Below are 12,318 nucleotides of genomic sequence, written 5' to 3'. Positions count from 1 at the left end.
CCTTAGCCACTCCAGAGCTATTAGGATGATCATTGTGTGGTCCTGCTTTAGTTTTTTGTATTACCTTTGGGGTGAGTGGAATCTGTGGAAATGCATATAGTACCCAATTTCCCACCTCCCTCCCCACAGTAACAGGAATGTATCAGTGAGAGAACCAGGGTTCTAACCTGCCCTTGCACAGAATTGATGGCATTTTCTGTTTTGCTTTGTTGCAATACTGGTCTACACTGGGGATTCCCTGTTTCTAGAAAGTCAACCTCACTATGTTGCTTTTCTCATGGATCACCCATGATCCTCCAGGAACTTTCAGCTGAAATGGTCTGTAAGAGTATTCTGTACTCTGAAAGATGAGAGGCCTTGAGTGTAATCCTTTTCTGAATACACAGCTTACTGGATCTGGAACCACCCTGCTTGTTCTGACAGAAAGTTGCTGTGATATTGTCTATTAGAATCTGGATTGTTAAACCCTTGATGTAAATTAAAGGGTCTGGCATGCCTGGTGTATGGCCCTTAGCTTTAGCACATTTGTATGCAGAGTTGACTCCTGAGCTGACTATAGTGCTTCAGTCTGCATTCCCTGTAGGTGTGCACCCTACCCTAAGTTAGATGCATTCTAACCAATTTTCAGTGGAAGGGGAAGAGAGAATGGCAACCCTTTGCATGCACTGATTGAGTTCTTCCACCAATCTCAGAACAGAACCCTGGCAGTTTTGTGAATCAGCATGACCAGAGAAAGTTTGCTTAGGCGATAGACTCGCTTCAGTCAAGACCTGTATGCCTCGCAGCTGAAGTCTGGCAGGCTGAATCAGATACGTGCAGGAAGCCGTATGTCCCAGCCACCAGAGACAAATCCTCAGCATCGTCCTTGACTGCAGGCTGTTGCAGAAATCTAGAATAGCTTGAAACCTGTCCTTCACTACAATGAACTCAATTCTTTGTACTCAGGACAGAACTGATTTGTCCTAGTTTATTAATCAGCCCAGCTGAACAAAAGGGAGTGAGTTTACTGCACGTTATCCATCATTTCTTGACTGAACTGGCCGTAGATCAAACAGATAGTGAGTATTTCTGTATTTCCAGATACAGAAATATCTGCCAATTCTCCTGAGGTGAGCCACTTATAACCGACATGCACTTGATGAAGACCCTTGGAGCCAAGGGCAGACCAAAGGGGAGGACAGTATATTGGTAGTGGAGACCTGTCACTATATACCTCAGATACTCTATGGCTTGGTTAGACGCCCACATGATTTGCAATCCTGCAAATCAAGAGCAGCACATCAGTCATCAGGATCGAAGGAAGGCATAATGGAAGCAAGGGATACCATCCGAAATTTCATTTTGCTGATAAACGTGTTTAGCTTTTGCAAATCTAGGACAGTCCTCAGACCTTAGGCATAAAGAAGTACTGAGAGTAGAAATCCCTCCCTTTATGTTGAAAGGGCACTCCCTCTCTAGCTCAGATATAGCAGAATTTGCACCTCCTAAAGTTCAGACTCATGAGAGAGGTCGCTGAAAAGTGACGGGGATGGTGGATGGCAGATAAGACAGACAAATAAAATCACGTAACCTACCTTCACAGTTCTCAGAATTCACTATCCAAAAAAATGGCACAACTTGTTTCCAAGGGAAGCGATTGGGAGGAAAGCAGTCACATAGACTGCTTTGGAACAGATGAGTGTTGGTGTGATGTGTCTAGAGTAGTAGGATCTGGTGGCCTTCTGAGTTTTAAGATGCCCCTGAGACTTATCAGCCTGTCTGGAAGCATACTAAAGCTGTCTATACAGAGATGTGTATTGCCTCCTCTGTAAGGCTGCTGTACAGAACCCAAGACAACAAGCAAAGTAGTGATGCTTGAGAATCTTTGAGAAAATGCAACCCTTCATCAGTCTTGTCAGAGAAGAGACTGCATCCCTCAAAAGGTAGTTCTTCAAGAGTCTGTTGTATTTCTATAGGGATCCCAGACATCTAAAGCCACGAGGCTCTACGCTTTGTGACAGATGTCACCACTGCCCCAGAAGCTGTGTCACCAGCAAAAAGTGCTGCCTTTTCTCTTCACCAGCAAAAAGTCCTGAAGAGAAGTCCTTGCAAGAAAATGGCCCTCCATAACTAAGGAATTAAACTCTTTTCAAACATCCTCTGGGAGATTGTCAAATACTGTAATGAAATCCCAGTTTAAAAGGTCATATTTTGAAAGTAATGCATGGTAGTTAAACACATACATTTGAAGGCAGTTTACCTCTTGCCCAAACAATAGCGGTATCTTCGGCAACAACCATCGCTGTTCTCATCCTGAAGTCTATGACAATGCAGAATAGAAGCGGGGATAGTATGGCAACCTTGCCTTCCACCAGAAAATCTTAAAACTATTCTTTGTGTCTGCTCTCTATCCTAATGCAGCATGCAGACTTGTCATACAAGACATATCAAATCAACAATCTTTGCTAGAATTCCGTAGCGTGTCAAGATCTTCCAGAGTGCTTCTCTGTGGACACTAACAAATGCTTTTGTAACATCAGTGAAGTTAAAAATAATCTTCTGCAGGTATTCCAAGCTATTCTCAATAAATCTTCTCAGGGAATATACGTAAGTTTGCTATTTCTTCACATCACTGAATGTGTGTTAATGGTTCTGGTTGGTTGAGCACAACCTTGACGTGTTTCATCCAACAGGCTTCTACTATGTTAAAAGCGTACCGTCTAAAGCCTTCACAATGCCTCAACAATTTGAGAACTGTGATGTCAGGTGTTTGGATACTAGAAAAAGCTTTTTATAATCCCCTCTCTTGTATACCTTCTCAGCTTCTCTTGCTTTGCTTTCCATCTATTCTCTCATCTCTTCTGGCTGATCTTTTAACTTCCTTGTCTTTATTGGCATATTTTTGTTCTAGAATAGCTGGGACAGTACCTTGACATGATGGGAAGGCTTGAGAGCTCTGAAGACCCTGAAAGCTATGCTGGACGGAGTGTAATTCTTTGTAGAGTCACCAAAGACAGACAGGCCAAAGGGTAGAAGCCAGATTAAAGGCAGTCCACCAATCTTCCTGGTAGGTTGTTGAGAGTCAGGCTAACAAACGTAAAAAATGCTGTTACAGAAACAAAAATCATAGGCAAGTATCAGACTTGCAAATACAAACACCAACTGTGGAGAACTACAATCCACTGGACAGAAGACAAGATAGTTCTGGCCAACCAGTAAATCCAGCCAACACTGTGATGATGAAGAATCAAAGCCACAAGGAAGCTCTCCATCTGAAACAGGGCATCTTCACAAGTAAGGTTAAGAAAAGAACTGGGTGTTAGAATGTTAGATCGCTTTGGAGCACACGCAGACTTCCATGAGTTATCAGAGAAATAAAAATCTTTGGCCTAATTATACTTGAACTGAGTGAGATGAGATGGACTGGAAAAGGCAAATCATCAGTGTGATTGTTTCCTATTTAGGAAGAGAGGATGATAAACATCAGGAATAAGAAGGCTTATTATTGAGTAAGGAAGCTACTGAAGAATGGGAACCTGTTAATTTAAGAATACAGACTGCTCACTGACGATCTATGCAAAAGTTGTTCAGTACTAACAAATAATGACAAACTGATCAAAGACTAGGAGTACTTGTGGCACCTCCTTAGAGACTAACAAATTTGACATCATACCAAAAGGACTGAAGGTAAAAAATCCATTACAATCTACATACCACACAGACTATGCTGACAGCTTGTGCCACATACTCTAAATTTGTTAGTCTTTAAGGTGCTACAAGTACTCCTTTTCTTTTTGCGAATACAGACTAACACAGCTGCTACTCTGAAACCTGATCAAAGACTGTTTTTATGGAGAGACAGCAGAGTATCCTTGGCAATACCAAGGAATACGACATCCTTATCCTGATGGGAGATCTAAATGTGCAGGTTGTTGTTGATAATACTGGATATGAATACATTATGAGCAGATATGGCATCCTAAGGCAGAATGAAAATGGTGAATGTTCTGTTGAACTCTGCGGACAATATCATCTTTGCATTTGGGGAAACACTATTCTCACACAAGAGCAGACAAACTGACAAGAAGATCAAATGATGTCTTCATCCAGAAGTAGCATGAACACGTTGCCATTAGTAGGTGTTGGTGAAGACAACTGTTGCACACCAGGGTGTATACAAGCTCTGATGTTGGAAGTGATCATCTTGTCAATGGGACAATCAAAATAAAACTGAAGACGACATCATCACTCAAGGCAGTGTGCATAATAGTAGAAATTTAGCAGATGCATCAGCAAAGGCACATTTCAAGGTGCAACTCCCCAGTAGATTTGTAGAGTTAAAAATACTGACAGACGACATAGAAAAACTAGAGTCTGAAGACGACCTCTGTGTAAGCTCGAACGCTGGTCTCTCTCACTAACAGAAGTTGGTCCAACAAAAAACATTACGTCGTCCACCTTGTCTCTCTAATATCCTGGGACCAAAATGGCTACAACACCACTGCACAGAAGAACAATGGAAGCTTTTCAAAGAAGCAAGTGTGGATGCAGCCAGGATTACAGTAATGGTGAGAACATATAAGAAATAAGAATGCCTCCAACCAAATGCATGTAGGTTTGTTGGAGAGAGGAAAAAATTAAATAAGAGATTCAACACTCCCACGTTCCCATTGCCAATGTCCCACACATCCTCTTCCCACTCCCTCTAGTCCCTTTCCCTGCCCCATCACCTGACCAACCAACCCCTCCCTCCGTCTATTCTTACACTCCCAATCATCCTTCCCTCCTGGAAAGCATTTGCCTGTATAGTTTATTTTTTCTTTTTTAAAAGTTTTCGCACCTTCTGAATTTTGTGCTTTTCTTGGATTACATTTCCTCAAAATAAAAATAATCTTTGCTAGAGGATCACTGGCGCAATATGCCTGCTTCTTTTTTTTTAATTCAGATTTCTGCCCTGGGTTGGACTTCAACTCTCAACACCAGGGATGAACTTGGATTCAATGATCAGGACATTCCCTAACAACCAACCCTGGACCTGTGATAAAGAGGCAGTTTTCCAGTCAGCCCAAATTTGGATCACTATCAGAACCCCGCATCCCTATGAGGCACAACATATATTAATACAATCCTAGTAACTGTAGAGCGTTTAGAAAAGTGAAGTTGAAACAGAAAACCAGTCTCAAAGTTCTTTTGCTCTCCTATAACAATGGCCACTTTTGGATTTAAAATCTATAAAAACCAGACCCGAAAAGGTTTGAATAACTTTGGACATGCCCAATCAACAAAAATGTGCAAAAAATATAGCCCTTTTCGAGATTTGTTAATTCTTCCATACTTCTCACAGATCAGTAAACCCCTTAAAAGACTGACTAAAAAAGATGTAGGATGGTGTTGGGAAATCCATAAGCTAAATAGTTTCAAACAGATCCAAAAGAGAGTGATTAACCATCTGATCCTGAAATACTATGGCATAATTTAATATAATGCTACTGAATGTGGAATGGGTGCAGCAATATTACAAAATGATCAGTCAAAGCAAGTCATCACTTGCTTCCAGGACACACTTTCCATCAGAGCAAACCCATGCTCAAATACAGAGAGAATTCCTACTCACTGCTTTTTCATATACCAAGTTTGACAAGCATCTCCTGGGCCATGATCATATCCATGCAGAAACAAACAAAACTTTGGAATCAATATTCAAAAAGCTATTGTTAACAGCTCCAAAGTATCTTGAAATAATATCAAAAATATCACTTGGATGTGCAACGCAAAAGACCATCTTTGAAGTTTATCCTGATGTTCTGATTTTGCATAACTTTTGTCCACAGCACGAATGTCAAAAGACAGCTTGACAACCCTTGCATGTAGAAGATTATGAAATCTTCTACATGCACCAGGAGGCGGAGTTTCATCAGGATCATCAACCAAGCAGATTTCTATTGTGTGACAGATAAGCAATTGACCCAGATACCGACATACCCAAATGTACTGTCAATTTTAAGCATTTGGAACAGTCTTTATGTCAGGATGACCAGACAGGAAGACATCTGCTCAGCCACTTAGATTTTTTTTGTCTAGCCAATATTCACTTCAAATATACTGACACTACAAAATGGTATTCTATATAAAGGCAGTAGGGTAAAGATCTAAAGGTCTGAAATCCTGAAATGCTAACTTTCATTCACTGAAGCCTGTTGTTGTTGAAGCATGTTTACATTAGGTTAAGATGTCTTGAGTTGGCCAAACATAAGCAGTGAAGTCAAAGATTTCATACACCAGTGAAGTATCTGCAATGAATTCCTAGCAAATCTCTCATGATAAACTAAATATCTGGTCTACCGCAGAGCAAGTCAGGCATGGATCTATGTTTATTAGGAAATCAAGTATCCCTCCGAATGCTTGATTATAATTTCTGATTTTATTAGGAAAAAATCCCATGCACACAAGACCAGTTTCTACCACTTAATGCTAGGAAGAATCAGCATAGAATCCCATAAACCGTAGCTACAGATAATGGATCTCAGTAGACCTGTAGGTAAATTTTTAGTTTGCAGTATAAGCAGGATTTGAACATATGACATCCTTTCTGCATCACAGCCAGTCTAATGGTAAAGCAGAAGCGGCTCTCAAGATTGCCAAGTAGCTGCTAAAAAAGGTGCACAGGCATGACAAAGACCCATTGACAGCATCACTTGACTGGGAAAATACACCAACAGAAGGCATGGAGAGCAGGCCAGCATGGCATCTCATGTCACACCACATACAGACTGTTACTTACAGAACAACTTTTGAACAAAGCTGCAGTGGAAAGGTTGAGAGAACAAATTAAACAGCAATGACAACAAGCCAAATACTATTATGACATAGATACCAAAAGGCTCTTTGAACTCCACACAGAACAGTCAATACGAGTACAGGCAGCACCTAACAACAAAGACAACAGACGGGGGCAGGGAATATTTGCAAAAAGTAACACATCGTAGAAATACAAACAACTCTACTTCTGCAATTACAATTCCCTTAGAAGAACCAACAAAAAATTATCCTGAACAGAAGACACAAATGAATCCTACCACAGGTCAAGATACAAGGAAGGTCTGCAATGAATGTGAAGTGAGTTCACTTGAGCTTGATGAGTTCCCAAAGACAATGCCAGAAAAATCTAGGACCACAGAGATCTCCTGAGGGTAAACAGTAACAGGAGGACGGCCTGAAAATAAAACTACATGAAGCAGAAGAGCAGTAAAGTTGCTTTGTAATTTCAAAGACTATGTTATTGATTAAAAAGATTCAGTTTCCATTATAGGAAGAGAGATATTACCCAGCACTCTATTTAAAAAAAACACATCGGTGCACATGTATATGTAGATAGAGTGCCATCTACCAACACAAGAATATGTAGCATTTTCTGAAAGTTGGTAGGTTCAATAATGCATCCGATGAAGTGAGCTGTAGCTCACGAAAGCTTATGCTCTAATAAATTTGTTAGTCTCTAAGGTTCAATAATGTTACTGTTGTGCACTGCAAAGATCTGCACAGAAAGAGCCACTAACAAGAACTCTGTCCATTCCTAATGATCGTGTCAAGAGCTCTACAAGAGAGACAAGGTGGGTGAGGTAATATCTTTTATTGAACCAATTTCTGTTGGTGAGAGAGAAGCTTTCAAGTTTACATAGAGCTCTTCTTCAGGTCTGTGTCAGCTTGAAAGCTTGTCTCTCCCACCGACAGAAGTGGTCCAATAAAACGTATTACCTTATCCACCTTGCTTATCCACCACAGCTACAACACCACTGCATTCAACAATCTCTACAAGTCAGCCTGGAGGCCCTCAGAAGGAATGAAAGGGGAGAAAAGGCATATATATATATATATATATATATATATATATATATATATATATATATATATATATATATATATATATATCCAAGTCTGACCAGTTTTTAACCTTGGTTTCTGAAACACTGGTGAACGTGGTTTTTCTCCGTCTACACTTGCAACTAAACAAGTGTTATGTATAATCTCAGATCTAGCTGTACTAACACCTATTGTCAGTAATGAGTCATTTTTTACCGTTGACCAGAGTAAAAATTTCACCTAAGCGCCTAAGCTACTATTGAAATGGGACTTAGGCATTTCTGAAAATTTTACCGCAGGCATGAGAGTGACCTCCCCCACACTACTACTTTCTTCACGTGCCCAGGGCTCCTGCCCTCTAAAAAGTCCCCTCTTCTAACAAGCTCAGCACACTTCCTTCACAAGAGAACGAACTGCCACTTTCCCTAACTCAGTTCCTTCTGAATTGAATCCCAAAGCGTTACAACACACACACAAATTTCTCCTTTGAAATTTGCCAAGAACAGGTTGTACCACTGGAGTCTGTGTTCCCACCACCTTTATGTTTTGCTATATTTTTGGATCCTATTCAGAACAGAAGCAATGCAACTATTCTTAAACAACTGAGTTCCACTCACAAAGGCACTCACAAAAAAATTAAAAAAAAATCTCCACCAGCAAAGCAGTCATTTGTACCTTTTTTCTGGCTTCCATTTATATCAATGGCTCTCAGATAAACACCCAACATAGATCATATCATATTTCCTACCTCATAATAAAACTGGAAAACAAATTCCAAAATAACCTTGGAATACTGCCAAAACAAAACTGAAAATGTGTTGAAAATGAACAAAAAAGTGATAGCTCTGACGCAGTAAAACAAAATGAAGAAAATGTACCAGGAAGATTTCCATAGTTCTGTTATGACAAAATTTGTTCTGTCTTCACCTGCTAGAGAAGAAGGGTAAAACCTACATCCCCAAATTCACAAAATGTAAAAGATTTTAGAATTCTGATTTTCTTCAGGTTTACTCCTACATTCTCTCCATTAATCCACAATCCAGTCCCATCATGGATTTATGTCTGGTGGGTAAAATTTTCAAAAGGGCTTAAGTGACTTCAGATAGTCTCATTTTCAAAAGTGACGTAGGCATTTAGGAGCCTAAGTGCTACTAAAAGTCAATGAGACTTAGAGTCCTAAATTCATTAAGTGATTTTTGAAATTAGGACTTCGCCTAAGCCATTCAGAATAAAATTTTCAAAAGCACCTAAGTGGCTTAGCCTAAATCTCCCTAAGAGATGCTCATACATATATAAGCATCAGATCAAGCATAGTGTTTCTCTCATAACCTTACCTTCCTTCCCAATATCTGAATCCTCTACTACTCAGTTGTCAAAATACTTCATTCCTACACTGCACCAGGAAGGTCACTGCAGTCCTAGGGGTCCACAGTGAAAATCAACGCTCTAGTGCAGGGGTAGTCAACAGATGGATTGCAGACCAAATCCAGACGCTTTTGAATGGACCCCGAAATCTTTTTATTTACTTATATTATTATAATTTAATTATTTGATCTGGAGTCTGGATCTTGACAAAAAAATAACTGATTAGCCCATTCTAGTGGAATGATTCCACTAGCCAGAAGCCTGTAATCCTGGAGGTGAAGGCTGTGAATCCTTTTCCCTAGAATTAATTGAAAATGGGACTTGGGCTCTAAGCCATTTCAGTACTTTTGAAAAGTTTACCTGCTGTGTTTAAACATCTCACATCTTTTCTGCCTTGCTATACTTAATACATAACCTTCATGAAAAGCTGCTTTAATATATTCCCTAATATTCATTCTCACTTGTTTTTCCATTTTAAAACAACAAAATAGTGAAGAAATTAACTGAAGTAGAAGACTTCTTCTAGGACTATGGTTATTCCTCATATAATCTCCAGCTTGATCACATTCCATATTTCTTTCTTTACTTCAACATACAAGCTGATGGGAAAATTTTAACATAATACCCAGAGATTCCATCAGTCTGATACAGATCAAAAATACAACACACTAGTTTACAAAAGTTGTTTGTTACAGTTTAGTGAAAATATTGAGTGATCAAGCTGTAACAAAGATGAACAAACTCCACATTAGTTATTTTACCTGCATCGCACTTTTCCCCAGTTTCACCACCTCAAACAAAGTGACAGGGTCCCCGCCTTCTCCATTCTGTTGAGGGTGACCATTAGCTCTTCCACGACCTATTCCTCTAGTTCCAGGTTCAGAACGGCTCTTATCTCCTGGAGACTTTCGAGGTTTCTTATTGGCAGACTAGATAAAGGGAACAGCATAATGGAAATTGGGTGTAATTATAACATTTGAATTCATTAATTCGAAATGTCTTGTAAACCATTTATACGTATCAATCAACAACTATTGTGATAAGTACTTAGTAGGCATTTTATGTGTAATGTCAAGTTACGAAGTACGAATTCCTAGCACCAAAGAGTTAACAGGACATATTCCATAATACTAGTCTTAACTAATACAATAAATACATAAAATAATGCAATGTCATGCTTGCAATTATGCACAAAAGTCAAGATAATTAAAAATTATGGTCAATGCAACAAACACATTTCTGCCATATACTCACTTACAAAATAACTAGTGAATCTTATTTACAGAACTACTGCATCCTATTTACCTCAGGACACAATTACCAAGTTCACAGGGACCAACTGCACATTGTTATTCTGAAAATGTGTTCTTCCCCTTCATCACCATCCAACTACAGCTTATTAGCTCCTTATTTGCCCATGAGAAAGGCTTAGCTCAGTGGTGGCCAACCTGAGCCTGAGAAGGAGCCAGAATTTACCAATGTACATCACCAAAGAGCCACAGTAATACGTCAGCAGCCCCCCATCAACTCCCCCCAACCCCTCGCTCCCAGTGCCTCCAACCAACCAGCAGTCCCACTGATCGGCGCCTCCTCCTCCCTCACTGCACTTCTTGATCAGCTGTTTTGTGGCATGAAGGAGGCTTTGGGGGAGAGGGGGAGGAATGAGGCCAGTGCAGGCTCAGGGGAGAGTGCAGGAAGGGGTGGAGTGGGCACAGGGCCTGTGGCAGAGCCTGGGGTTGAGCACCCTCCAATACATTGGAAAGTTGGCGCCTGTAGCTCCAGCCCCAGAGTCAGTGCCTATATAAGGAGCCATATATTAACTTCTGAAGAGCCACATGTTGGCCACCCCTGGCTTAGCTGTTCTCTTTCCACACCACTAAAAATTAATAAATAATTGGATTTATATGGACAAATACAATTGATATGGTCACTTCTTGCCACTAAATTTGTGGTGGAAATCCTGGCCCTCCTGAAGTCAACAGGAGTTCTACCTATGAATCTATGTCATTTAATATAAGATTTCTTTAGTTCCTTCATACCTATAGCTCCCCTTTGTGCGTTCTACCTGATCCAAACTGCTTGGAGATCAGCCTTGCCATGTATGTAAATCATTTTGCTCAAGATAATTAGTCCCTTATAAAGAGTTAATCTTCTGATGGCATAACTGTACACAGGCCACTCTCGTTCTGTTATCACTTGCCACGTGAATGGTGAAACTGTTTTGGGGAATTTTGTGAAGAAAGTTCTCTACTATGCTTATTGCTGCTCAAAGCTCCAGAAAAAACGGTTACTCACCTTTGTAACAGTTGTTCTTCAAGATGTGTTGCTCTTATCCATTCCAATTAGGTGTACACACGCCACATGCATAGAGTTTTACCTTAGCAACTCCCAGTGGGTCAGCTGTGGAGCCCCCTGGAGTGGCGCCTTCATGGCGCTCGATATATACCCGAGCCGACCCACCACCTCCTCAGTTCCTTCTTGCTGGCTACTCTGACAGAAGGGAACTGGGGTGGGTTTGGAATGGATATGAGCAACACATCTCGAAGAACAGTTACAAAGGTGAGTAACCGTTTTTTCTTCGAGTGCTTGCTCATATCAATTCCAATTAGGTGACTCCCAAGCCTTACCTAGGCTGTGGGGTCGGAGTGAAGTAACACGGATTTCAGTACCGCTCTACCAAACACCGCGTTGTCTCTGTCGTGCCGGACAATGGCATAGTGCGAGGCAAAAGTGTACACTGAGGATGAAGTTGCTGCTCTGCAGATCTCCTGGATCATTACCTGGGCCAGAAATGCCACAGACGAGGCCTGAGCCCTTGTGGAGTGAGCGGTGAGGGCCGGGGTCAGTATACCAGCCAGATCATAGCAAGCGCAGATGCAGGAACTGATCCATGAAGAGATCTGCTGAGAGGAGACCAGGAGACCTTTCATCCGGTCCGCCACCGCAACGAAGAACTGGGTAGTCTTCCTAAACCTCTTCATGCGCTTAATGTAGAAGGCAAGGGCCCTATAGACATTGAGGAAGTGCAGCCACTGTTTCCAGGGACCGGCATGCGGTTTTGGATAAAAAAAAGCCATGAGAAAAATGTCCTGGCTGGTATGGAAGGCTGACACC

At 40.8% G+C, this 12,318-nt stretch overlaps 1 protein-coding gene across 4 annotated transcripts in view; it reads right to left on the bottom strand.

Annotated features, from left to right (window-relative positions):
• Nucleotides 1–12,318, bottom strand: part of STAG1 (stromal antigen 1) — a 379,263-nt gene that overhangs the window by 279,078 nt on the left and 87,867 nt on the right. For all 4 annotated transcript variants that reach the window (XM_038415259.2, XM_038415257.2, XM_043492802.1 and 1 more), the window contains one exon: nucleotides 9,966–10,133. In XM_038415259.2, the coding sequence (XP_038271187.1) occupies nucleotides 9,966–10,133 (168 nt within the window). The remainder of the gene's footprint in view (nucleotides 1–9,965; nucleotides 10,134–12,318) is intronic.

This window comes from Dermochelys coriacea, chromosome 9, assembly GCF_009764565.3.
Source record: "Dermochelys coriacea isolate rDerCor1 chromosome 9, rDerCor1.pri.v4, whole genome shotgun sequence".
In the NCBI taxonomy this organism is placed as follows: Eukaryota; Metazoa; Chordata; order Testudines; family Dermochelyidae; genus Dermochelys; species Dermochelys coriacea.
This window is presented reverse-complemented; position numbering and strand designations above follow the sequence as displayed.